The sequence below is a fragment of the Bos grunniens genome, chromosome 11 (genome assembly GCF_055505025.1).
Source record: "Bos grunniens cultivar Pamir isolate PY7600 chromosome 11, Bosgru_T2T1.0, whole genome shotgun sequence".
Taxonomy (NCBI): Eukaryota; Metazoa; Chordata; class Mammalia; order Artiodactyla; family Bovidae; genus Bos; species Bos grunniens.
In genome coordinates, this window is record NC_141175.1 from 101,979,991 (window position 1) to 102,004,169 (window position 24,179).

General features: G+C 50.7%; 1 protein-coding gene across 4 annotated transcripts; it reads left to right on the plus strand.

The window, feature by feature from the left end:
* The first annotated feature begins 1,130 nt into the window (after positions 1 to 1,130).
* Positions 1,131 to 23,468, plus strand: CHST10 (carbohydrate sulfotransferase 10). 4 transcript variants are annotated; one of them, XM_086327942.1, is made up of 8 exons: positions 2,077 to 2,130; positions 4,162 to 4,228; positions 9,846 to 9,957; positions 11,094 to 11,221; positions 16,642 to 16,733; positions 17,514 to 17,733; positions 20,255 to 20,360; positions 21,601 to 23,468. In XM_086327942.1, exons 4-8 carry the CDS (start codon positions 11,110 to 11,112, stop codon positions 22,136 to 22,138), a joined length of 1,068 nt encoding a protein of 355 aa, XP_086184068.1. In that variant the 5' UTR covers positions 2,077 to 2,130; positions 4,162 to 4,228; positions 9,846 to 9,957; positions 11,094 to 11,109; the 3' UTR covers positions 22,139 to 23,468. The 4 variants fall into 4 exon arrangements, with proteins under 4 accessions (XP_086184069.1, XP_086184066.1, XP_086184067.1 ...); XM_086327940.1 differs by lacking the exon at positions 9,846 to 9,957 and having other exon boundaries at positions 1,845 to 2,130; positions 11,090 to 11,221; XM_086327941.1 differs by lacking the exons at positions 9,846 to 9,957; positions 20,255 to 20,360; positions 21,601 to 23,468 and adding an exon at positions 18,217 to 18,461 and having other exon boundaries at positions 1,845 to 2,130; positions 11,090 to 11,221.
* The last annotated feature ends 711 nt before the right edge of the window (positions 23,469 to 24,179 follow it).

The window sequence follows — 24,179 nt, forward strand, 5'->3', positions numbered from 1 at the left end:
AAGACATCTAGTGTTCTCATATTATTTTGAAAGTAGTTTTGATATTGCAGATCCCCGAAAAGGACCTTGGAGACTTTCAGGGGTCCACAGATCACATTCTGAGAACTGCTATTTTAGGAAGTACCCTGCTGTTATAAAGAATGAATACTAATACTTTCCTTAAGTTCATTTATAGACACAAAAAGAAGAACCAGAATAATTTGAAAAAACCCCAACAAAAATATTCAGCTACCTTAGTCACCAATGCATAAGCCTCTTGAAAGAACTGTATCTTTTACTATTTGAACAGCATCTTAGGTATGCAATAAAAAGTAAACAAAATAATGAAAGTTTATGTCTACTGTAATGTTTATTACTAGGGAGAAATTTGCTGTGTACTTTAAATGCATTTATTTCTATTATTCTTTACTATCAAACTCCAGGGTAAATACTAGATAATATTCCCATTTTGTAGATGAGCAAACGAGGAGCACAGAGAGACAGAAGAACTTGACAGGGTCATGAGCTTTCTGTGGTGAAATAAAGACTTGAACCCACAAGCTCTAACTCCCAGAGCTTGGATCCTTAACCCTGCATATTATTCAATGTAATGTCTAAGCTCCAAATTCATTTATTGTGGTTCTGTCATGCATGTGCTTCCATTCAAATCCTCAAGGAGAAAGCAAATGTCTCTTGTCAACGTACTGCCCCAGGAAAGGGCTTAATAAATATCTGAACAAGTGGTCAAAAAAACCTAGCAAGTCACCCTTAAACCCCCTTGCCATCTTTAAGTCATGGGTGGTTAGTGATCACGTTAAAAGTGAAATTCGATAATACTGAGCCCCATCAATATTTAAGTCATTAAGGAAGACATCAACAGGGTAAATCAAAAATTAACAACAAAAAACCTGGTTCCTGAAAAGCTTGACAAAAGTTTATGTGTCCAAGTGCATGCATGTGTGTACACACATATCTATATTATCCTGTTTACTAATAGATATATATATTTAGGTAGTTAACATACAAGTAGGTTTTAGCAAAACAAAACTGGTTTACATTTTCTAGTGCAATAAAACTCTCATCACCTTTGGGGCTTACTTCACCAAAAGTCTTAAAAAGGATTTCCCTAAAACCTCAAGCCTTACCACATTCCTCAGGTTAAGAAGTTACAGCTCTACCGGACTGCAATCTGACCTGATCTTTATGGCTTGTTTATGAACCCCTATACTGGGTCGGGAAGATCCCCTGGAGGAGGGTATGGCTACCCACTCCAGTATTCTTGCCTGGAGAACCCCACGGACAGAGGAGCCTGGTGGGTTACAGTCCATGGGGTAGCAAATAGTGGGCCACGACTGAGCAACTAACACTTTCACTTTTTTGCATGCCTTGACAAGGGGGTGACATCCTCCAGACCGTTAGTCAAGGGTGGGGGGGGGGGGCGGGGAGGGCTGTTGAAAAGGTCCTGTTGATGGCTGTGTTTTTCCTTTTCTTTCTTTTTTAACCAGGCAGGCTGATTAGGAATGCTGGGAGGCACCCCAAACTCAAGCACTTCTACCTTTTTCCACTTTTGGATTTTTTTTCTTTTTCATTTTTCCAAGTTTTGGGGTTTTTTTTTTTTCGTTCTCAAACACCCAACCTGTTTTATGGATGGTGACCTGGTGGGATAAGGTTTGGCCACACGTCCCTCTGTCATTTCCTGGGATACACTCTGGTGGACTTTTGGGGAGGAGGCTGGTGTGGGACTGGAACTCGGCCGCAAGGGCAGGCGCGGAGCCGGGTACTGGGGTCTCTGGCCCCGCCTCCCTGCACCTCCCCTTGGTCGACGCGGCGGCGCGCGCACGGCCGGGACGACGGCGGGGGCGCGCAGAGCCGGCCAGGAGCGCGCACGGCGCTGACCGGCGCGGGGGCGGCGGCGGCCTCGCCTCCAGAGAGAGCTTCGCGAGTAAGCCTTCCTCATTCCGGCGCCGCCGCCGCCGCATTCCCGGCCGGGAGGGCCGGTGGCGGCGCCCAGGCCTCCGGGCCGGGTTCCCGCGCTCCCGGGACGCCTGGGCCCCTCGCGCCTCGCCCCCAGGCCTGCGAGGCCCAAGCCGAACTAAGCCCCCGAGACCGCAGAAGGGCCCGAGGACCGCGACAGCTCCGGCTCCACTGAGGGTGAGCTCGGGGACGCGCGAGAGCGGGGGGGTGGTGGCGGGCGTCACATTCCTCGACCCCTGCCCCACCCTGGGTGGACGGAAAAACGGAGGGAACCGGCTTCTCTTTGCCAGCGACATCCCAGTGTGTTTCGGCGACTTGAGGCCTCCCTCGTTCGTGGAATGAAAGGGGAGAGCCTTCAACACGTTAATTATGCAATAAGGCAGCGTCTTTGCCGGGGATGCTGTAGTCGCGGCATCACCGGTCCTCGGTGATCCATAGTTTACTTCTTTCATCCTTGCCTGAGAATTTGCATTTGTCATTGGGAGCGGAAAGAGGAAGAAAATGTTCCACTTGGGCACAGGGGGCATGCAGAGATGAGAGAGAGGCCAGGAAAGAAGGACCATGTGCAGTTTTCTAAGTGCACAATTAAGCACGTCTCCGGTGGGTGGACCTGGAGGAGGGAATTCTTGCTTGGAGAATTCCATGGCCAGAGGAGCCTGCCAGGCTTCAATCCATGGGGTCTCAAAGAGTCGGATGCGACTGAGCACGCTCGCACTGGTAGGTAGGAGGGAAAAGGATGGTTGGAAATACGTGTGTCCTGCCAGGTAGGCTCCAGGGTGCCCTCAGCTCAAATTTGGACATAAGAGGGGCCTGTCAGAAGTTGGAGGTGGAGGCATACATTTCTGCACGTCTGGACCGGAAGATGAACCAGATCTTCCAAAAGCTGCCTTGTTACTTTCCAAGTCTGCGAAAGGCAGGAGAAAGGGCCAGCCACTGAGTGGAAAACGGTACAGCCAGGTTCTGGTTAGCTGAGCCCGAGGATCGTCACAAAGGGGTTTTTTGTCTGAAACACCCAAAGGGACTTTGGGCCCTGAAGAGTTGGTCACTGGTCAGTTTTCACTGTCAGAGTGAAGAATATCTCAGATATTCTTAAAACCAGGCAGCTCTGCTCCAGGCTTATTCACTCTTTTCATTGGCTGGGTTAAGAAGAGACACGAAGACTGAAATGGTCTTCTCTCTTTTTTTCCCCCTGTATAATTAGGGCATAGTTCATCTTGGTTGAAATAGGAATTTCAGCATGGAAAAAAAAAAATCTTTCCATCTTTGCTCTTGACCCTCAAGAATAAGAATCTCCAAGAAATACCTGAGAGAGAAATTCTCTTCTTCCCTGGAATGGAAACGACTTCTTGCAGAACTGAACAAAGAAAGGGAGGAATTCGTTACTATCCTGGGCAATTCTCAGTTATATTTAGATCATTTTTCAAATGTTTGAGGTTATATGATAGAACAGAAACAAGGGAGAAAGGTGGATGAGAGGAAAGGGCCTGAAGGATTACAGAAGCCAAGAGAGCAGTTTGTCTTGATACAGGTCTAGAGGAATCTGCATGTGAGACAATAAAGCTCAATCCTTCCATCTTTGTAATATGAAATTGCTTTTCATTTTAATATTGAGTTCATAAGCATAAAAGAAAGCATAGCTAGACTTCTCTGACCATCCCAGACTGCTGGGTGCCTTGTGTTTTCAGTGAGTTGGATGTTTATTTTACCAGCTCACTTTATTAAATCTGTAATCTCTCTAACTGCATGAGTTTGGCTTGTTCCCAATTATTCATTCGTGCTATGACATTTGCCTAGAATTTGCCAGGTCGTTAAAGCTTGAAGAAATACAAAACCCAGCGAAAATCTTGCATTGAAAGATTTGATCATTTTATACAGAAATCCTTTACCCAATATCAAACATATAAAAGTGGTATAATAGGGTTTTATTATTTTTGCTCCAAAAATGATTTCCTTTTCATACTAAATTACACGGAAGAATATTTTAAACAGCTAGCTCTTTTGGTACATTTAGAATAATTTATTCATTTACCAAGCCATCCCCAAAGATAACCCCTCTCTGTAAGAGACCTGGTATGCGAAATATCCTCGAATAACCTAAGTGGTTAGCTGTTAATACTGGTTAACTGTTTCCCAAGTATAAGGCAAGTTGATCTTGTAACTTTTAATGGTGCTTATTTGTTTTTTTTTTTTTTTAATTGTCCCATACAGTTACAGGAGGAGCCGAGAACCTCAGGCAAAGCAGATACTGCAAGGAAATGTGGATCAGGCTCAGAAGGTATGGACCCCTCGCCAGTTATCTGAAATCCATGTCATATAATAGCATTTTCCATTCTTGCTCATATGGAGATTTTCAGAAGCTTAAACTCGTAAATAGGAGTTTGTGCATGTATTCTTAGAAATGTATTCTTAACCATAATGGTAATAGGAGCGCCCTCTTAGGCAGGGGCTTCCCAGGTTGTACAGTAGTGAATAATCTGCCTGCCAGTGCAAGAGACGCCGCTTCAATCCCTGTGTTGGGAAGATCCTCTGAGGAGGAAATGGCAACCCACTCCAGTATTCTTGCCCGGAAAATTCCAAGGACAGAGGAGCTTGGTGGGCTACAGTCCATGGGTTTGAAAAGAGTGGGACACAACTTAGCAACTGAGCATGCACGCATGCATATACACAACTTAGGCAGGGCATTAGATGAGGTTAGTATCTGTAGAAAGCAGTGCATGGCCTGCGGCGCCTCTGCAGACGTGTTTGCTGTTCGTCATCATCATTAATGAGAATCTGTCTTCACCTCTTGTTGGTTCTCCATCTGCCAGAGAGAAGAGCGTGTTTCCCTCCGGGTCACTAAGGATGAGCAATCATTCTGAGACAGGAAATTGTGCATGACCAGATTCTTTTTGTGACATTTCCTTTAGTGTCTGGATAGGTTTTGAATGAGTGTTTTAAAAACTGAACCCCGAACAGGGAACGCTTTCCTCAGGGTACACGTATGATGGGAGCAAGGGTCCAGGAGTCAGTTTCCATCTCAGTAAAGGGCCTTGGACAGGACTCTTCATCTGGGCCACTCCCCTGCCCTCTTGTTCACTCCTTGCCGCTCTGGTGATTCTGGACCCAGACTGAGCTCCTTGCCAGGTGCTCTGTGGTGGGTCCCCTCCCTTTGTTGAGCATCTTATCAACGTAATCTCCTCCCAGGTCCCCATTCATCCCTCACCCTCCTGTGTTATTAACCATGTCACTTAGCGCCTATGTGATCTTGGACATTAATGGCTCTGTTTATGTCCCGTCTGCCTCTATTAGAACAAAGTACCAAGAGAGCAGGGTAGGTTGGTTGCTGGATTCCCAGAGCCTGGAATGGCTTCTGGCTCAGAGTAAGCCCTTGGTAAATGTAACTGAATGAATGACATTTGGGGGAAAACTGTTTTGTGGTCTCTTTAAACCTCATCTCCTTCCTCTGACTAGTTGTCCATCCCTGTGTCTCCTTCCCGTTCAAGGAGTTGAATGGGTGCTAACTCCTGGGTTACTGTCTCTGATGTCCCCAAGGCCCCTCTCTCATTTTGCTTACTTGGAGATTCCTTTCTAATTCCCTTTCCTCAAGCTCATTTACTCTACCCCACCCACATAAGAAATCTCTGGAAAGGTCATCCTTTTCTTTCTTTCTCTGTGTTTTCGTAGAACATGTATTTTTGGTTTCAGCGCCTGTGTCTTTAATTTACGTAAATGGCACTGTGTCATATATCTCATTCCATTCTTGCTGTATTCCCTTTGCACCGTGGTTTTGAGATATATCTGTTGCTGTGTGCATACTCAGCCCTGACTAGAGCAATAGCTTTTGAAAAATTTTTAACTGTTTTAGAAAGTTAAATGGGCTTATTTACCACAGGTTGAGTGATTGTGTGTAGTAAAAGTAGAACTAGGAAAAAAACAAGTAGAATTAGATGGTAGGAGGAAGGGAGAGTCAAACTCTTTAGCACAAATTTAGAGAGACTGCTTTTGGATGACAGCTCAGATGGGGTGTGTGGGGAGCCACCGGCAGCTGAAAAAACGGATGCTTTCAGACAGTATCTTTTTGAAAGTGCAAGGCAGGGAGGATTTGCTCCAGAGTTGGTAATAGCGCAGAGGCATTGTTAGTTACTACGGATGTGTCACGTGTTCCTCTTCACTGAGAGAAAGAGAAACAGGTTAATACTTCTTGCATGTTTAGTGACCTTCCTGCATCCTCTTCACTGAGAGAGAGAGAAATAGGTTAATATTTCTTGCATGTTTAGTGACCTTCCTGCATCCTTGGCCCTGCTTTCCCCATCTGTCCATCATTCTTTATCTCCACCTCTGCCCTATGGGTTTTCAAAGAGCTGACCTCCTGGCCTGACACCTTGGTGCTTGCAAATCCCACATGATGGTCTGAAGTAGGGAGGTGCTACAGACAGCTGGGCCGCCCCTTCCTTCACTGGGGTGCACACTCAAACTCACCTCTGTTATCTGCAGGAGGTGCCTTGGGAGCTGTCTTGGCTCCTTGAACAAAGGAGAGTTAAATACAGAAAGTGTCCAGCTTTTGAAAGGCCATTTGTCCCCTGACTTTGGGGGCGAGGAGAGGACTGTGTGTGGGGTCAGGCCCCAGCCTCTCTGCAGACAGAAATGGTGAGCCTTGAGCCCATCGCTCTTGGACAGGAAGCAGAGCCGTGGGGAGTTCGTGCGTTCGAGGAAACACTGCAGGTGGTGGGCAGGCCAAGAGGAGCTGGGACTATGGGAATTTGGAATGACTTTCTTTTTGTTTAAAAAAAATGGGGCAAATTATGCTGATTTGTCCAAGGTCATCCCAGAATTCTACAGGGGCTAGTTATCTATAGCTGGGGAGGCTAAAACAGGAGTAAATGGGAAGAGTGATGGAGGTCTTTTTTTGGTATTTATCACTTTTATTTATTTTTAATTGGAGAATAATTGTGTTACAATGTTGTGTTGGTTTCTGCTGCAAAACAACATGAATCAGCCATACGTATACATATATCCCCTCCCTCTTGGACCTCCCTCCCTTCTAGATTGTCACAGAGCACTGAGCTGAGACCCCTGTGCTATACAGCTGCTATCTGTTTTATGCATGGTAGTGTATATATGTCACGGAGGTCTTTGTTTTCACTAAACCACTCAGACCTAAAGGAAATCAACCCTGGAATATTCATTAGAAGGACTAATACTGATTGGCCACCTGATGTGAAGTGCTGACTCATTGGAAAAGACCGTGATGCTGGGAAAGATTGAGGGAAAGAGGAGAAGGAGGTGACAGAGGATGAGATGGTTGGATGGCATCACCAACTCAATGGACATGGGATTGAGCAAACTCCGGGAGACAGTGAAGGTCAAGGAAGCCTGGGGTACTGCAGTCCATGTGGTCACAAAGAATCGGACACAGCTTACTGACTGAACAACAGCAAACCTCTTTAATCCTTCGTTGAGCTTCATCAGATGCTTGCGAATCCCACATGATGGTTCGCCCAGGTTTGTCCTCGCTGGTTGGCCTGCATCCTTCACCACAGGTCTGCACGGTCTTGGCTCAGATGGTCTTGGGGCCCAGGACGTTGCTGTAGCTTTTTTTTTTTTTACTTATTTATTTTTAATTGAAGGATAACTGGTTTACAGTAATCTGTTAGTTTCTGTCATACGTTAACGTGAATTAGCCATAGGTATACATATGTCCCCTCCCATCTCCCACTGCTCCACACCCCTCTAGCCTGTCACGGAGCCCCAGTTTGAGCCCCCTGAGTCATACGGCAAATCCCCCTGGCTATCTATTTTACATGTGGTAGTGTCTGTGTTTCCACGCTGCTCGCTCCATTCATCCCACCCTCCACTGCCCCTGGCCCTGCCCAAGAGTCTGCTCTCCAAGTCTGCATCTCCTTTATTGTTCAGTCCCTCATCGTGTCCGGCCCTTTGTGACCCCGTGGACGGTAGCCCACCAGGCTCCTCTGCCCCTGGGATTCTCCAGGCAAGACTACTGGAGTGGATTGCCATTTCTTCCTCCAGGGGTCTTCCTGATTCAGGGATTGAACCCGAGTCTCCTGCATTGGCAGGCAGTTCTTTACCACTTAGCCACCTTTCTGGATATGTGGAAATTAAATAGGAAGGTCACAAAGGATGTCGAGGGACTGGCCAGTTTCTGTTCTTAGAGGGTCTGCTCCTGGGCAGCTGGTCCTTTTGGTGCAGTTTCTTAGCTAATCCTTGTGACCATCCTGGAAGGAGGAGGGCCTTGTCTCAGAGATGGGAAGCTACAGCTTAGGGAGGGTGAATGACCTTGCGAGTCCCAGAGCTGGCGAGTGGTGGGACCTTCCAGGGCTGTGTGCTGGGAGGTCCCAGAGGAGGAGTGGCAGGAGGGGACAGGAAGACCCTGTGGAGATAGATCAGCTGCTTGAGGAGGTCAGAGAGGGAGCGCGTTCCTCTTGTTGGGTGGTGCCAGAGAAAACGCAGGACACCCTGGTAAACTGGAAATTCAGAGAAACAGCAAGTACCTTTTTAAAGTATTAAGTGTGTCCCATGCAATATCAGGGGCATATTTATACTAAAGTACTGAAAAATTGGGGCTTCCCTGGTGGCTCAGATAGTAAAGAATCTGCCTGCAATGCAGGAGACCTGGGTTCGATTCCTGGGTTGGGAAGATCCCCCTGGAGAAGGGAAGGGCTACCCACTCCAGTATTCTTGCCTGGAGAATCCTATGGACAGAGGAGTTTAACAGGAAATTTAGTGTTTAATCTGAAATTGAAACTTCCTGGAGCATCTTGTGTGTTTATCTGTTTAACCTGGCAGCTGTGCTAAGTCGCTGTTCAGTCGTGTAGTTGTGTCTGACTCTTTGTGACCCCATGGACTGCAGCAGCCAGGCTTCCCTGTCCTTCACTGTCTCTGGGAATTTGCCCAAACTCATGTCCATTGATTTGGTGATACCTTCCAACCATCTCATTCTCGTTTGCCCCCTGATCCTCCTGCCCTCAATCTTTCCCAGCATCAGGATCTTTTCTAATGAGTCAGCTCTTCACATCAGGTAGCCAAAGTTTTGGAGCTTCAGCTTTAGCATTAGTCCTTCCAATGAATATTCAGGGTTGATTTCCTTTAGGATGGACTAGTTTGATCTCCTTGCTGTCCATGGGACTCTCAAGAGTCTTCTCCAGCACCACAGTTTGAAAGCATCAATTCTTCAGCACGTAGCCTTCTTTATGGTCTAACTCTCACATCCATACATGATTACTAGAAAAACCATAGCTTTGACTATTCGGACTTCTGTAGGCAAAGTGACATTTCTGGTTTTTATATGCTGTCTAGGTTTGTCATAAGTTTTTTTCCCAAGGAGCAAGCGTTTTTAAATTTCAAGGCTGCAGTCACCACCCATGGTGGTTTTGGAGCCCAGGAAAATAAAGTCTGTCGCTGTTTCCATTATCCCCCCTCTGTTTCTACCAGGGGACTCCAGGAAAACAATGCACCTGCTTTGTGGGGACTTGACGGTGAAGGTACAGATGCAGGCCAGGTGGCCGGGGGGAGCCCCTCTCATAAGCTGGAGAGGCCCTTGGGGGTGGGAATTCAGAGTTGCGGTGAGGTCTAGGAGGCAGGGATCTGTCGTGGAGACAGGTGGAGAGCTGACACCCGGGCCGTGGTGAGCTCGGTCTACCAGCGCACACAGGCTTTCTGAAGTCGTCTACGATTGGAAGACGGTCTATGTGGAACAGAACATCTCCCTGCTGCCCCGGAGTGATGAAAGGGCCTGTCAGCTGACGGAAACTAACCCAGCCTAGTGTGGTCTCTCTATGTGGCTGGGTCTGGCTTCAAGAAGTCCTGTGTTAAAGGTGACATGTGAATAGAGAGACTTTTTTGTCTCTCTTGCCAAGAATTGAGTGCAACTTCCAGTTCTTCTGTGTCCCCCGCAGCAGCGTGTGGCTCATGTGACCACTGAGGACCCAAGTGCCCCACATCGCTCCCACGTGGCGATAACATGAGAAACGCCCACCCCCAAGGCTCCTCCTAGGCCCTGGCAGGCAAGTGCACGGAGCTAGACGCTCCAGAGTTCATTTCTAGGGTTCCAGAGATTCTCTACATCTCTACAGGGCTTCCCAGGTGGCACTAGTGATAAAGAATCCACCTGCCAATGCAGGAGATGCAAGTTTAACCCTGGGTCGAGAAGATCCCCTGGAGAAGGGATTGGCAACCCACTCCAGTTTTCTTGTCTGGGAAATCCCATGGACACAGGAGCCTTGTGGGGTCGCAAAAGAGTCGGACATGACCGAGCATGCATGCACCACGCTTCATTTCTGTCGGTGTGGCTGAAGTTTGTCAACAGGATGTTTGGGGCTGGTGCAACTGGGATGACCCAGAGGGATGATATGGGGAGGGAGGTGGGAGGGGGGTTCTGGATGGGGAACACGTGTACATCCGTGGCGGATTCATGTTGATGTATGGCAAAACCAATACAATATTACAAAGTAACTAGCCTCCAATTAAAATTAATAAATTTAAATTAAACAAACAAAAATAAATAAACACAACCTGCTTGGAATTTCCTCAGGATGGTTGTCTGCCTTCTTAGAATTGGCTACAGCAAAAGTCCAGGCCAAAGTGAGTGCCCTCATGCCCTGGCTTCCAGGCATTGGTAGGTGCCTGGGCCAGAAAGAGTCAGCAGGCTCAACTGCACGAGTAAAGGCTTATCACGTGTTCTAAAACCAAATAGAAACGGCTCCTTTCCATTAAAATTTGATTTATTATGAACTTTATATTGCACGTGTGCACAATCATACCCGACTCTGCAAAGTCATGGACTGTAGCCTGCCAGGCTCCTCTGTCCATGGGATTTCCCACGCAGGAATACTGGAGTGTGTTGCCATGTCCTTCTTGGGGGATCTTCCTGACCCAGGGATCAAACGTGTATCTCTTGCGTCTCCTGCTTTGGCAGGCGGATCTTTTACTGCTAGCACCACCTGGGAAACCCATCAACTTTATAAATTGTTAGTAATTAAAAATATAATGTTACCAAATTCAAATACCCATGGTATCAGTAGAAAAAAATTTTAAAACATTTGTATCGAGGCTGTTAACTGAAATTGCCTGTTCTTTTTATTGTCTTTGGCGTAACTGATTTGTGTGTAAGCAGCAGGGCCATTTGGCTTGTGTTTTCCAGGAAGAATCGCTGAATGGCTGATGTTTGACAACATGCACCACCAGTGGCTTCTGTTGGCCGCGTGCTTTTGGGTGATTCTCATGTTCATGGTGGCCAGCAAGTTCATCACGCTGACCTTCAAAGATCCTGACGGTAGGTGCGCCACCTCGTGGAATGGATTTGGTGAATTCAGACCTTGCAGTGATACTGCTCCTGAGTACCTGCCCGAATGAGCAGTAACATTGAATCAAAGGACTCTCACGCCAGAAGGAGGTTGTTGTATCCAAGTGATGTGCCGAGGCTCGAGACGGGAGGTGGACAGGGACGAAGGGGTCCTTGCCCGTCACCTCCCTCCCCTAGGGGCAGGGGGACGCACTTTCCTTAGAGGGTTCTTCGGTGTCCTTCTCTCAGGCTCCGGGTTTGGGGACCAGCCCTGCTTAGTGTCCTGGTGAGATGCTGCCTGCTGGGGGCAGCGTGTTTGAAGGTCACCTTCAGGGCTCCGGAAGGAAGTTGGTGTAAATAGATGTATGCTGGGATTTTTAACTCCCGTTGACTCGATGTCAGATGAGGACATGTTAAGAGGACCCAACCCAGTCTTTGAAGAGCTGTGTCTGGTTCACGCCCTTGTCCATTGCATGGGCCTTACTGTTTTTCTCTGCGAAGTGAGCGTCCTCCTTCTCTGACAGCTCCAAGCCCAACCCTAGCACAGTGAGGCCCTGAAAGTGACCTGTGAGGAGGTGCTGGGTGTGACTGAGGAGCTGCGCGGATGGTCATTTGAACCCCAAGGCGACAGCTCCTTCATGGATGGTGGGAGGCCAGGCCCCCAGGAAGGGCCCATGAGCAGCAGTAGACTGGCCTGGGGACAGCAGCCTGACAGGGATTGCAGGGTATGTTTATTCTACGCAGGATCTGACATGTCTACGTGCAGGTGTGGCCCTTAGGGAAGGGAAGTAGAAAAAGATCCCATGGTTGTTTTCCTTGATTCCCACTGTGCACTGCACAGCCTGTGCCGGCAGTGTGGCCAGCGGGCTCCGGGCCCTGCTCGCCCTGGAGAGCCCCCCTGGGCTGCCCCGACTGTGCAGAGGCTGCCCGACGCCCCACCCCGCCTCCATCCTCCCTGTAGAGGCACAAGGTGGGAAGGCAGACGGGCAGGCGAGAGAAGGAGGCACCGGAATTAGCCCCCAGCGCTGTTCTCAGCTGGCGGTTTCTGTCCTGGGTTGGAGTTTATTTCTCTCGCGTTCAGTGTTTTTGCTCTTGACCCAGGAGCACACTGTGAGCTGGCATCACCAGGGGGTCACTGACGTGCAGGGGTGTCCTGTGCGGTGAAGCCCGCCTGTGCAAAGTGGGTGCTGATCCCTGGCCCAGCGTTCAGGGAGCCAGTGTGCTCAGACTCCACGGGCGGCTCCTTCCAGCTCTGTCCTCGGGGAGGTGAGCTTTGTCCCAGCTTCCCAGTCAGCGGATGAAGGGGCTTGCTTCTGGCTTCCCTGTTCTATTTTTAATCGTTTGTTTTGTGCTGGGTCTCCCTTGCTTTGCAGGTTTTTCTCTAGTTGCCAGCAGAGGCTGCCGTTCGCTGGGGTGGTTTCCCTTATTGCTCTAGGGCATGTGGGCTTCACAGGTTGTCGCACAAGGGCTTAGTTGCTCCACGGCACATGGGCTCTTCCTGGACGGGGGAGGGGAGTGTCAAACCCGTGTCTCCTGCACTGGCAGGCAGATTTTTATCCACTGCGCCACCAGGGAAGTCCTGTACCTCCCTATTCTTAATGACTTCCCTACCACCCGGTGGATAGGAAGAGCACGTTTGTCTTGAGTTGTGGTTTAAAGCCGTGTGTGTGTGTGTGTGTGTGTGTGTGTGTGCGCGCGTGTATATGTGTGTGTGCGCGCGTGCGTCCCTCTTTGGCTCAGCAGTGAAGCCACAGTAACGTTTGTGGCAGTGACTCAGTGTGGTTAACAGACTTCAGTGCTGTTTTGAACTAGCCTTTGTCCTAGGGAAATAAATCCCATTCAGGGTGGAAAATTGACGGCATGGTATGTGGACACTTGAACTCAGAAGCGACATCCGTGTGAATCTGGCAGGTAGGCGTAGATGCTGATTTTCTTGCTTCTGTTTGGCCGCTTCTTCCAATTTTCTGCCTCAGCTCAGCTGCCAGCCGCTTAAGGGCAGAACCCATGACGCGACGTCTGGCATGCCGTCTATCCGGCGTGTGATGCAGGGGGTACCCTGGGCAGCTGGACACACAGAGAGGTCAGGGGATAAGGGGATTGGTCACATCTAGAAAAACAAGGCAGCACTGCACCCGGCAAACGTCGGGACGTTCTGTAAAGCAAATACGATGACGCCTCTAAGGAGAGTGAGCTCTTATGTTCTGACGCCTGGTCATACCTATTGATCACCCTTGGGCCTGGCACTGGTGCCTTGCCCCTGAGGATTGGGGAGGGCTGTGATCTTTGGCCACAGTGGTAACAGCGGGCATCCAGTGAAAATAAACAGTTGTGGGCAGAGCAACTGAAAAGCAGAACCAGACATTAAGTTGTGCTGTAGGTTTTATTAGAATCTAGTTGAATTGGGCTCGAGGAAAGTTGGGGAGCAAATACCAGGAGTTCACAGTAAAAGAAGTTGTTAAGAATTGGTGGATGGCTGGCTGGTGTGTGTGGCTGGCAGGTGAGCTGCCCTGTAGCTACCAAGGTCATTCTCGATGCTGTTGAGTGTGCGAAGTAGACACTTTTCAGAAATTCACTAGTAAGTCAGTTGTTTAGAATTCAGACTACACCTTACATCTAGAATGTCACCGAGGAGGCTTAGGTTCCTAGGAACCCACGTGGCCCGTGGCAGAGCCGAGCGTTGCTGTGCGGCCCACAGACGTGGGCACGTGAGGTGACCGGGCCTGAGTGGGAGGTGACGTCCCCCTGAGCACGTGGGTGCTTGGGGATGAGGCTGAGGAGGATGGGGAGGGCGGACGCTGGCCTCCTGGCCCTCTGGGTGCCTTTCAGAGCCTGGTGGCCCAGGGCACTGCCTCTCTGTCTTCATACCGTCCCTGGCCTCACAGCAGGCGCAGAGTGGCTCCTGTGCACAGCTCTGGTTCGAGCTGCATTTCAACTCGAACGCAGGAGAGAGGAAGAAACAGTTTCCTCGGGATTCACGGAGGTGTGTGGCCAAGATTTCTACTGGAGTCGGAGAGCTCAGAGGCGTGAGGGGTGGGAGATGGGTTATTATCATTGGTGGGGTTCCAGGAGGGTGGGTTTCTCCCCGCTGGGCAGGGAGGATGTCAGGCTGGTGCCTGTCCTCAGTGGGGCTGGCTGGGGCGTGGGAGATGGGGAGTGGGGGGTGAGGCGGAGAGTTGGGGGTGCAGTTAAACAGCCAGACTGAAGTAGGGACCGCAGTGAAGCCTGCAGAGTGTTGGTGGTAATGACCCAAGAGGAGTAGGTTTTGATGTTTATAACAAAAGTGAAATGTGCCTTTGCTTATGCTCTATTAGGCTGATTTCTGTGCTTTTTTTGATAACTACTTTTTTCATTCTAATTCTGTATTTAGGCTTTGCAAAATTTTGAAAACAAATGTTTCTTTGATTGTAGAGATTTGAAAATTTTCTTCAAATTCTACCCAAAGATTTCCCCCAAATCAGTTTGTTGCAAATGATTACTGTGCTCTAGCATTTTGTAAGACTTCCTCTAGTTGAGTATCAGTTCCCATGTTGTATAGTCACTCAGTCGTGTCTGACTCTCTGCAACCTGTGGACTGTAGCCCACCCGGCTTCTCTGTTGGATTTTCCAGGCAAGAATACTGGAGTGGGTTGACATTTCCTTCTCCAGAGGATCTTCCCGATTCAGGGATTGGACCCATGTCTCCTGCATTGGCAGGCAGGTTCTTTACCACTGTGCCACCAGGGAAATCATCAATTCCCATAAGCTTCAAAAATAACGTGTGAGCACTGACCTGACTGCTGACTTGAATTTTGTCTAATTAAACCTTTAATTTTGAGATCACTAGTGTCCCTCACCGTTGTAAGTACGTAAGACACAGGATCCTTTATACCCTTTTTTCTTTTGCTTGGAGGTGACGCGTTGCAAAACCATAGAGCAGAGTCACAGGTGGGGTATTGACAAGGATGCAGAGCATCTTCATCACCACAAAGATTCCTTTAGTTGTCCTTTTATAGCCACTCCTCTGTCCCCAACCCCCAGCCCGTCTCCCCACCACCACCCCGGCCTTGGTAACCACTAATCTCTTCTCCTGTCCATAATCTTGTCCTCTCAAGAATGTTGTATATGCGACCTTTTGCGATTGACTTAATTCACCATGGTTACCTGGAAATTCATCTGGCTTATTGTGTGTATCAGTAGTTCATTCCTTTTTAGCGCTAAGCAGTATTCCATGGTTTGGATGTACCAGTCTTTGATTAACCACTCAGGTGTTAAAGGAGAGCTGAGTTGTTTCTGTTTGGGGCTGTTATAAATAAAACTGCTGTGAACATGTGCATGTAAGTATTTTGTTTTGGTCGTGCTTGATTTCGGTTGCTGCGTGTAGGTTTTCTCTGGTTGCTGCGGTCAGGGGCTGCTCTGTCGCAGTGAGCAGGCTTCTCATCGCAGCGGCTTCTCTCATTGCTGAGCACGGGCTCTAGGCACCCAGGCTTCAGTAGTTACGGCTCACAGGTTCTAGAGCATGCCCTCACTAGTTGTGGGGCGTGGGCTTATTTGCTCCGTCTCACGTGGGATCTCCCCCGACCAGGGATGTAACCTGTGTCCCCTGCATTGGCAGGCGGTTCTTATCCACTGGACCACCAGGGAAGGCCCATGTATAGGTTTTCTGTGACATAACTTTTTATTTCTCTGGGATAAATACCTATGAGTGGGTCATACAGTGGTTGAAGACTTAGTTTTTAAGAGGTGCTGCACCTTTTTGCATTTTTCTGCATCCTCACTAGCATTTGGGTTTTCGCTTTTTTGTTTTAGGCATTTTGGTAGGTGTCACGGTGTCTCACTGTGGTTTGCATTTGCATTTGCCTGATGGCTCGTGACGTTGAACATCCTCTCCTGTGTTCATCTACCATTGCAGAGCCTCTTCCGTGAAATGTCTGTTCCTGTTTTGCCCACTTTCTAATTGGATGGTTTGCATTTTTTGCTGTGATTTGAGACTTCTTTATTCTAGATCCCAGTGCTCGGTCGGATGTGTGATTTGCAGATACTTTCTCTCAGTCTGTAGCTTGTCTTTCCATCCTCTTCACAGGGTCTTTTGCAGAGCAGAAGTTTTAAGTTTTGATGAGCTACAGTTTATCAATTTTTCCAAAGATATACACTTATGCTTTTTAAAGAACTTTTCTAGTTTTATGTTTCACGTTTAAATGCTGATCCATTTTGAGTTTGTTCTTGAATAAAGACCAAGGTTTGGGGAGATGCTCCTTTTGTGCTTGGGGGTCTCCAGGTCCTTGGGTCCATTGTTAAGAAGATGCTCCTGGTCGCCTTGTCAGCCATCGCTTGGAAGTGTTTGTTTGGGGCTGTTTCTGGGGTCTCTGGGCTGTGGCACTGCTCTGTGAGTCTGCCCCTGCACGGGAAGACGTTTTAACCTCTCCGTCTCCTAGCCTATAGCGCCAAGCAGGAGTTTCTCTTCCTGACTGCCGTGCCTGACGCAGGGAGGTTGCCAGGAGAGACACACTTCCCTGAGGAGCTGAAGGTGAGCATGGCCAGGCCCCGGCACTGACCCCCCGCCCGTTCTTCCCAGAGCGTCTCCCTCTCATCTGCTCTCCCCTGCAGCCCCAAGGGGGTCTCCCATCATTGGACTCCTTAGAACAGAACCAGGCCTGGTGAGCTCCATTACCTGCTCACGGCGGCTAAACTTCTGGTACCCTGATGCGACTGCCAGGCATTGCCTTCCACATGTCTCAGGCTGCATTTCAGAGAAGCAAAATTGTGTGCTCAGCACTGAGGAGGTGGAATGATGGCTCCTGCCTTTGAAAAACCCATCCTGAGTGGCCTAAGGCATTTTCTTAAATTAATAAACCAGATACACCAGTGTATCTTAAACAGCCACCATCTGTGTAGACAGCGGGTCCTTAGATGTGGCTCACATGCTCCCACTCAGGTTACGTGGAGGTGGGGAGCAAGGGAGAGAGCTGGCCTCCCTAAAATTCCTGAATGACGAGGACCCTGCCTTTGCCAGGGCATCAGGGGCCCTCGTGCGGTCAGCACAGTGCCAGGCGGACAGACAGCCCACCCGCCCCTTGGGTTGTCCAGGCTGAGGTTGAGGAGAGACGGGGTCAGCGGCCTCTGGCTGCTCGGCGGTCTGGTGCATCCACAGCCTGAACCCCGGGCCCCTGAAACTTGCACCTGCTGTCCAGCTGTTTCTGCCGGGCGGCCCCGGCCTCCGCAAGTTAACGCCTGGCGAGGGCAGGGCAGGGCTCCTCCCATAGGCACTCATGACGCCCCGGTGCCCATTCCACCTTGTTCCCTGCAGCCGACAGGGAAGATGCTGGTTGAGCCCCTGGTGTACGCGCAGCGCCTGGAGCTCATGAGGAACGTGTGCAGGGAGGATGCTCTGAGGAACCTGTCGCACACCGCCGTCTCCAAGTTTGTCCTCGACCGGATTTTCGTCTGCGACAAGCACAAGATTCTCTTCTGCCAGACCCCCAAAGTGGGCAACACCCAGTGGAAGAAAGTGCTCATTGTGCTGAATGGTGTGTGCAGCGCTGGGTGAGGCCCGTCCCACCCGGACCTCAGGGTCAGAGGGGAGGGGGTTGGCGGGGCTGGGGAGGGCAGCCAGGGAGACCTGGGAGTGCCGGCAACTCACAGACAGCTCGCTGGCGATTTGCCTTTTCATGGCCACACTGTGCGGCATGTGGGATCTCAGTTCTCTAACCAGGCCTTGAACCCGTGCCCCTGCAGTGGAAGTGAGGAGTTAAGACTCCTCTTAAGTTAAGTTAAGTTAAATTAAGAGTTAAGACACTCTTAACCACTAGACCACCCGGAAGTTCCCTGGTGTTTTTCCTCTTCCTGTCTCACATTATGTATCGGCAGGGTTCACCCAGGCAGTCCACACCCACCATCAGGGCCTTCTGGCTCCCTCCAGTTCTGCCTGCCGCCCCGCCTCCCAGGTTCATCCCTTTTCTTCCCTTCAGAGTCACCGCATTGATTCTTATGAGTCTCTCGCTCTGTCTTAGGAGGTCAAGGCTCTACACTCAGCCAGTCTCCTGGCAGCTGCCCTCACAGCTGCTCTCCCGTGCAGAGAAGGACCCACAGCCAGTGCCCTGGGTGGGGTGACCCCTGCCAGTGGGTCTGGGGGTCTCCCCACCCGCAGTCAACCCCATCTTATAACAAGCAGCCATGTTCAGCGAATTTAATTGACTTGCTTCAGGAAATGTAGTGTTTACTCGGGAGCAAATTAAATCACTGGCAAGTGCCCTCATGCTCTGCATGTTTCGATTCCTTAACACTGTTTTCAGATGCTGTGTTTGTTTGTTTAAACTCTAGTTACTCTGAACTGACCCACGATAATTACAGGGTCTATTAAATTCAGCTTCAAAAGAAAAATAATCATAATGGACAGCAGTGTGACTCCCGAGTCAAGAATCAGACCGTGGAGCCCCATGGGATGTGGGCCTGGGGTCTGCATCCCCCTGCCCCCTGGGCCTACTGCTGCTCTCAGAGGCAGTGGTCAGAGCTGGTGTGTTATTTGATCTTTTCACTGGCTGATTGGGGAAGGAGAGGAGACACTTGCTTTATCTTCTGGTGGTCATCCACGTGCTTCTGGAGTAATCTGACAGTACGTTGGCTTTTAACATTGGAGAATGAGATTACAGATCAAATTTAAAACAACAAATGTACCAAAGTCTCACACATTTGCTGCCACAGTATGAAGCGTTTGTCTTTGAAGAAGAAGCATCCGTTGATGAGAGCAGGACACAAACAGGAGCAGTTTGCCAGGGCGTGTATGGGCTTCCCAAGTGGCACGGTGGTAACGAACCCGCCTGCCAGTGCAGGAGACAGAAGAGACATGGATTCCATCCCTGGGTTGGGAAGATCCCCTGGAGGAGGGCGTGGCAACCCACTGCAGTGTTCTTGCCTGGAGAGTCCCATGGACAGAGGAGCCTGGCGGGCTGCAGTCCGTGGGGTCGCAAAGAGTCAGGACTGAAGCGACTTGGTAGAGTAGGAGGCGACAGTCCTGAGGCTGCCTTCTGTCGTCCCTGGACGCACCTGCAAGGCGACAAGTACCAGAGCAGGTCCAGGTGCAAATCCTCAGAGCTGGCCCTTAGGTCAGCCCCTTGGGAGTGGATGGGACATCCTGCTCGTGTACAACCGTCCATTCTCAGTGCTTAGCACGGGGTTCTGGATCAGGGCTTAAATATTCTACAGAGACTGCAGCCCCTGCTTTGAAGGCCCAGCAGAGACCCTTCCCTGCCAGACCCGGAGTCTAACAGGGATGGATTAACACACAGGTGGATGTGAAGAGTGGTGAGGCCTTGACTAGCACCCCAGCACACTAACACGTTATTTCCATTTGCCTGAGTTGAGAAATGAGTGAACACCTACCCAACCCCCCAACCCTAGAAGGAGCCCCCCGGGTTCCGTTCGGCAGCCTGGATCCAGCACTGTGGCTCTTGGTCCCACCCTGCCTCCTCTGATGCTCCTTGTCCTCCCTGAGCCCTGCTTCATCCGTATCACTTCACCCACCGAGCATCAGGCTGACTGATCCAGCACCAAACATGCTGGCCACTTGCCAGCCTGGGGTGCTGTGAAGTTGCCTAGAAGCCTCTTAGCCCCGGGTGCTCTGGTGCTGGGAGCGATGGAGCAGATCAGCCAGTGCTTCCTGGTCCTGCTTCTCTGATGTTTGCCCCGGTTTCAGAGGACAGGAAGTGTTCAGGTTTCAGGCATCCTGCTTGCAGGCTGTGAGCTTTCGTACACGGCAGATTGAGCCTCATTCAGGTGCTCCTGCCTGTAGGCCTAACTCCCTCTGCCTGACTCCTCCGTTTCCTCCCGTTGGCTCCTGGATCACCAAAAGCTTCTCTTCAGTCTCACCCTGCCACAGGAGCAGTTGAAGTTCGGAGTTGAGACCTAAACGTGGATACGGGGGGATGGTTTGTGGGGAGTGTGGACCTGCATTCTGAGGTGGGCATCTCTCTTTAAGGGCCGCAGTGGCCAACTTAAGAGGCGACCAGACCAACACACCTCCCCCAACCCCACCCCCTGTTTGCTTCCCAGGAGCTTTCCCTTCCATTGAGGAGATCCCTGAAAACGTGGTGCATGACCACGAGAAGAACGGCCTCCCACGCCTCTCCTCCTTCAGCGAGGCCGAGATCCAGAAGCGGTAGGAGTGGGGCAGGGGTGGGGAGGGGTTGGGGGATGGGGAGGGGCTGGGGGATGGGGAGGGGTGGGGAGGGGTAGGGGGAGGGGTTGGGAGATGGGGAGGGGTGGGGAGGAGGAGGGTGGGGAGGGGCTGGGGGATGGGGAGGGGGGTGGGGAGGGGGCTTTGGTAATGTTTTATGGGTTTCTTTCTGAGCATGACCTTCGTTTCGTAAGAAAGGGGTTTGGCTTACAGATAGACCCCAGTTCGTTTCTTGTTTTCTCCTGCGGTGCTGCGTGGGCCTCCGGGGCAGCAGTCCCCTGATGAGTGGCCGGGTGGGCTAGACCCAGCAGAGGTAGAGCGAGACCAGCCTCGCTGACCACAGCCAGGATGGAGACGGGCATGGGGAAGATTCCTTAGCTGACTGGACAGTTCTCTTGAGAGCTGTGAAATGGCCCCAAAAGACGAGGTTTAAAAGGAACAAGCGCACAGTATGCCAGCCAGTGTCAGGGCACCGAATGGTCTTTGAGCTCCCTTGCTTTTCAGCTGCTTCACTTCCATTGCTTCCGGCTCTGGTTGTTCACTCTTTGCAGCTTGTACAGCCTCAGAAATGCCAAATGCCAAATCAGAGACCTTCCTGGGGGCAGGTGGTCCTGTCACCCCCCTCAGCATTGGTCTTGTGGGGCTTTTATGAGAGCGCTGAGAGGGTCCCTGGCCTGGGGGGTGCCTGGGGTCACAGCAGTGTCATCGTCACTCTGTGATTGTCATTACTGGCTCTTCACACAGGTACCCCTGGGCACCACCACCCCCTCTGGCAGCTCCCCCAGACCCTCTTCCTGCCAGCTGGAGCCTGGGGACTCCCCATTTTCTCTTATCTCCCCCCACCCCCCATTTTTCCTTCCCCTGGCAATTTTGAATTGAGTTTTTAAAGGGGCGCCCTTAGAGTCACTCACTTCCTCCGGCTTCAGCTGTTCCTCACTTGATCAAGCAGCTTTCTACTCTTTTGGTTTTCTGCCCCAAAACAAAACTTTTGAAAACATTCCTGAAGTTAATATGGGGTAATAGGTTAACAAGAGGCTCTGCCTCCAAGGGTGGCTGCGTGAATTAAATAAGAACTGTGTGCAGTGCCTTTGGCACAGGGCCCAGCCTGGTGGCTGCCGTTGCTCCAGCCATCACGCTTCACTCTTCCCCACCTCACACCCATAGCTAGCACCACCAGCAGCATTGAGTTAACCTCTTCTTTATCTTCCATTTTTTTTCTTAGCTTGAAAACATACTTCAAGTTTTTTATCGTAAGAGATCCTTTCGAGAGACTGATCTCTGCGTTTAAGGATAAGTTTGTCCACAACCCCCGCTTTGAGCCTTGGTACAGGCACGAGATCGCCCCTGGCATCATCAGAAAGTACAGGAGGAACCGGACGGAGACCCGGGGCATCCAGTTTGAGGATTTTGTGCGCTACCTGGGTGACCCCAACCACAGGTGGCTGGATCTCCAGTTCGGGGACCACATCATCCACTGGGTGACGTACGTGGAGCTGTGCGCACCCTGTGAGATCACGTACAGCGTTGTCGGGCACCACGAGACCCTGGAGGACGACGCCCCATACATCCTCAGAGAGGCGGGCATCGACCACCTGGTGGCCTACCCCACCATCCCCCTGGGCATCACCGCGTATAACAGAACCAAGGTCGAGCAGTACTTCCTGGGCATCAGCAAACGAGACATCCGGCGCCTGTATGCGCGGTTTGAGGGGGACTTTAAGCTCTTTGGGTACCAGAAACCAGAGTTTTTGCTAAACTAATGTGTAGGACCATGAGTTCAGATATCTTCGTTAGACCAGAGGCTAACCAGGTGGAGCTCAGGCACAGAAATGACACTTCTTCATCTCACTCCTCTTGAAGACTGCCACTCCCTGAGGACCAGGGTGCATCTTGCCCAGTTAAGCTGGACCCTGACAGTTACGAAGTAGTCTGCATATAAGATGCATGGAGGGTCCTGGCCCCCACCCTCCAGTGCCACTGAGCCTCTGCTTTCCTCAGGGTAGTGGGGAGAGCATTAAACACTTGCAGTCAAACAGCAGGGGGGGTATCAGACGGCCTTGATCATCTCCCTCAGTTGTCAGACACCTGCAGGGCAGGGCAGTCCTGACTGTCCCCAGGGGACAGCAGGCATGGCACCCAGCACTTTGAAGAGAGGTGGACAAGCCGGTACCCTGCAGACATCCCAGGGCCGGAGACAGGATCAGATCTGAGTGATAAAGTCACTCTTCTGGCTCTCATCTCAGCCGCCGCTGTCATCGCAGAGGCAAACCCTTCTATCCATGGCTCTCTAGTTCCCGAGAAGTTCAGGAATGACCCAAGGGTGTTCCTCAGCTGCTCACCTTTTCAGAATACAGGCTGTGTGCTCCTCGGCCAGATTTCCACACCTTTACCTGCCAAGTGATTCTCTCATTCAGTCCAAGAGATCCAGTTTTGGGAAGTGAGGGGAGTGTCCATTCTTCCCACCGAGGAAGGGAGCCTCTTTGGGGGCCTTAAGGGGAGCGTGGCCTGGGGAGAGGCAGGGCTGGCCAGGTGCCAGAAGTCAGGCCGCCCTAGACTTGGGCACATCCTTCCCAGTGGCTGTCTGCCTCTTGTTGCTGATGGACTCGCATGGGTGGGCACAGAGGTCTTCACCCATCTCCTCCAGGACCAGTCCCCCCTGGGGGCTGAAGGCAGGCACAGGCAGCATGCCAGCATCGCCAGGTCAGTGCACTGTACACATTTTAGTCTCCTTTCATCTCAGCAAAACGTGTCCCACCAGGCCCACTTCTGATGATGCCATCATCCTGACCCAAGTTGGATAATCAAATTCACCAGCAATAAAACCCTGGGCCGAGGCAGCCCACGTAACGCATCTTCCAGGCACCGAGGAGCAGCGGGCCACACTAACCATTTCCTGTGCCGTCCGACAGTGTGGCCCCTCGAGGTCTGGGACGGTCTCCCTGCAGAAAGTCCCAAGTGTCCAACCAGGCCGCACAGGGCTCTGGAGCCCAACTCTTCCTCCAGGCAGCCCCCGCTGTCCCTTTCTCAGTGTGACTTCCTGAGTTTGTAAATGTGAAAGTAACATGAAATAAAAAACACGTGCCAACCTGACGTGCGGTGTGGCTCCCAGGGAGGTGCCGCCCTGACTGTGTCCCGAGGGCTGGCAACAGTGAGGGGCATGTGCCCGCCCGCAGCGCTGACGGGGGTGGGAGGGGGGCAGCCCACGAGGTGGCCTGTCACCTGCAGAGGCTGCAGCACCATTTTTCTGTCAAGTTTTAGCGAAGTCTTGTTGGAATCGTCTCACGCCTGATGCACAGAATGATTGTTGTTGAGTTGCTAAGGCGTGTCTGACCCTTTTGCAACCCCACGTACCAGCCTGCCAGGTTCCTCTGTCCATGGGATTTCTCCGTCAAGAATACTGGAGTGGGTTGCCATTTCCTTCTCCAGGGGATCTTCCCGATCCAGGGCAGATTCTTTACTACTGAGCCACCAGGGAATCAGACATAACCTGGGAACAACCTCTCAAAAAGCTCCCAGAGCTGTTCCCCATGTTAGAAGTCAAAGCACAGTTACATAAGTTTTTGAGACAGAGGGCTGCACATTAAATGATGTATTATTGACAGTTTACACAATCCAGATCTTCAGGTACAAAGTGGTGGATCATCATGACCCCTGGCAAGATTAAGAAGGAATGTTCTCTTTTTAAGGATAATTGATGAAGCTGGGAGAAAGTTGCTCTTTATGGCTGAGCAGGTATTTTTGCAAATGGGGAGGTGTGGTCAACGCCCAGTGCACAAAGGAGGGGAGAGATGGTGGCAGAGA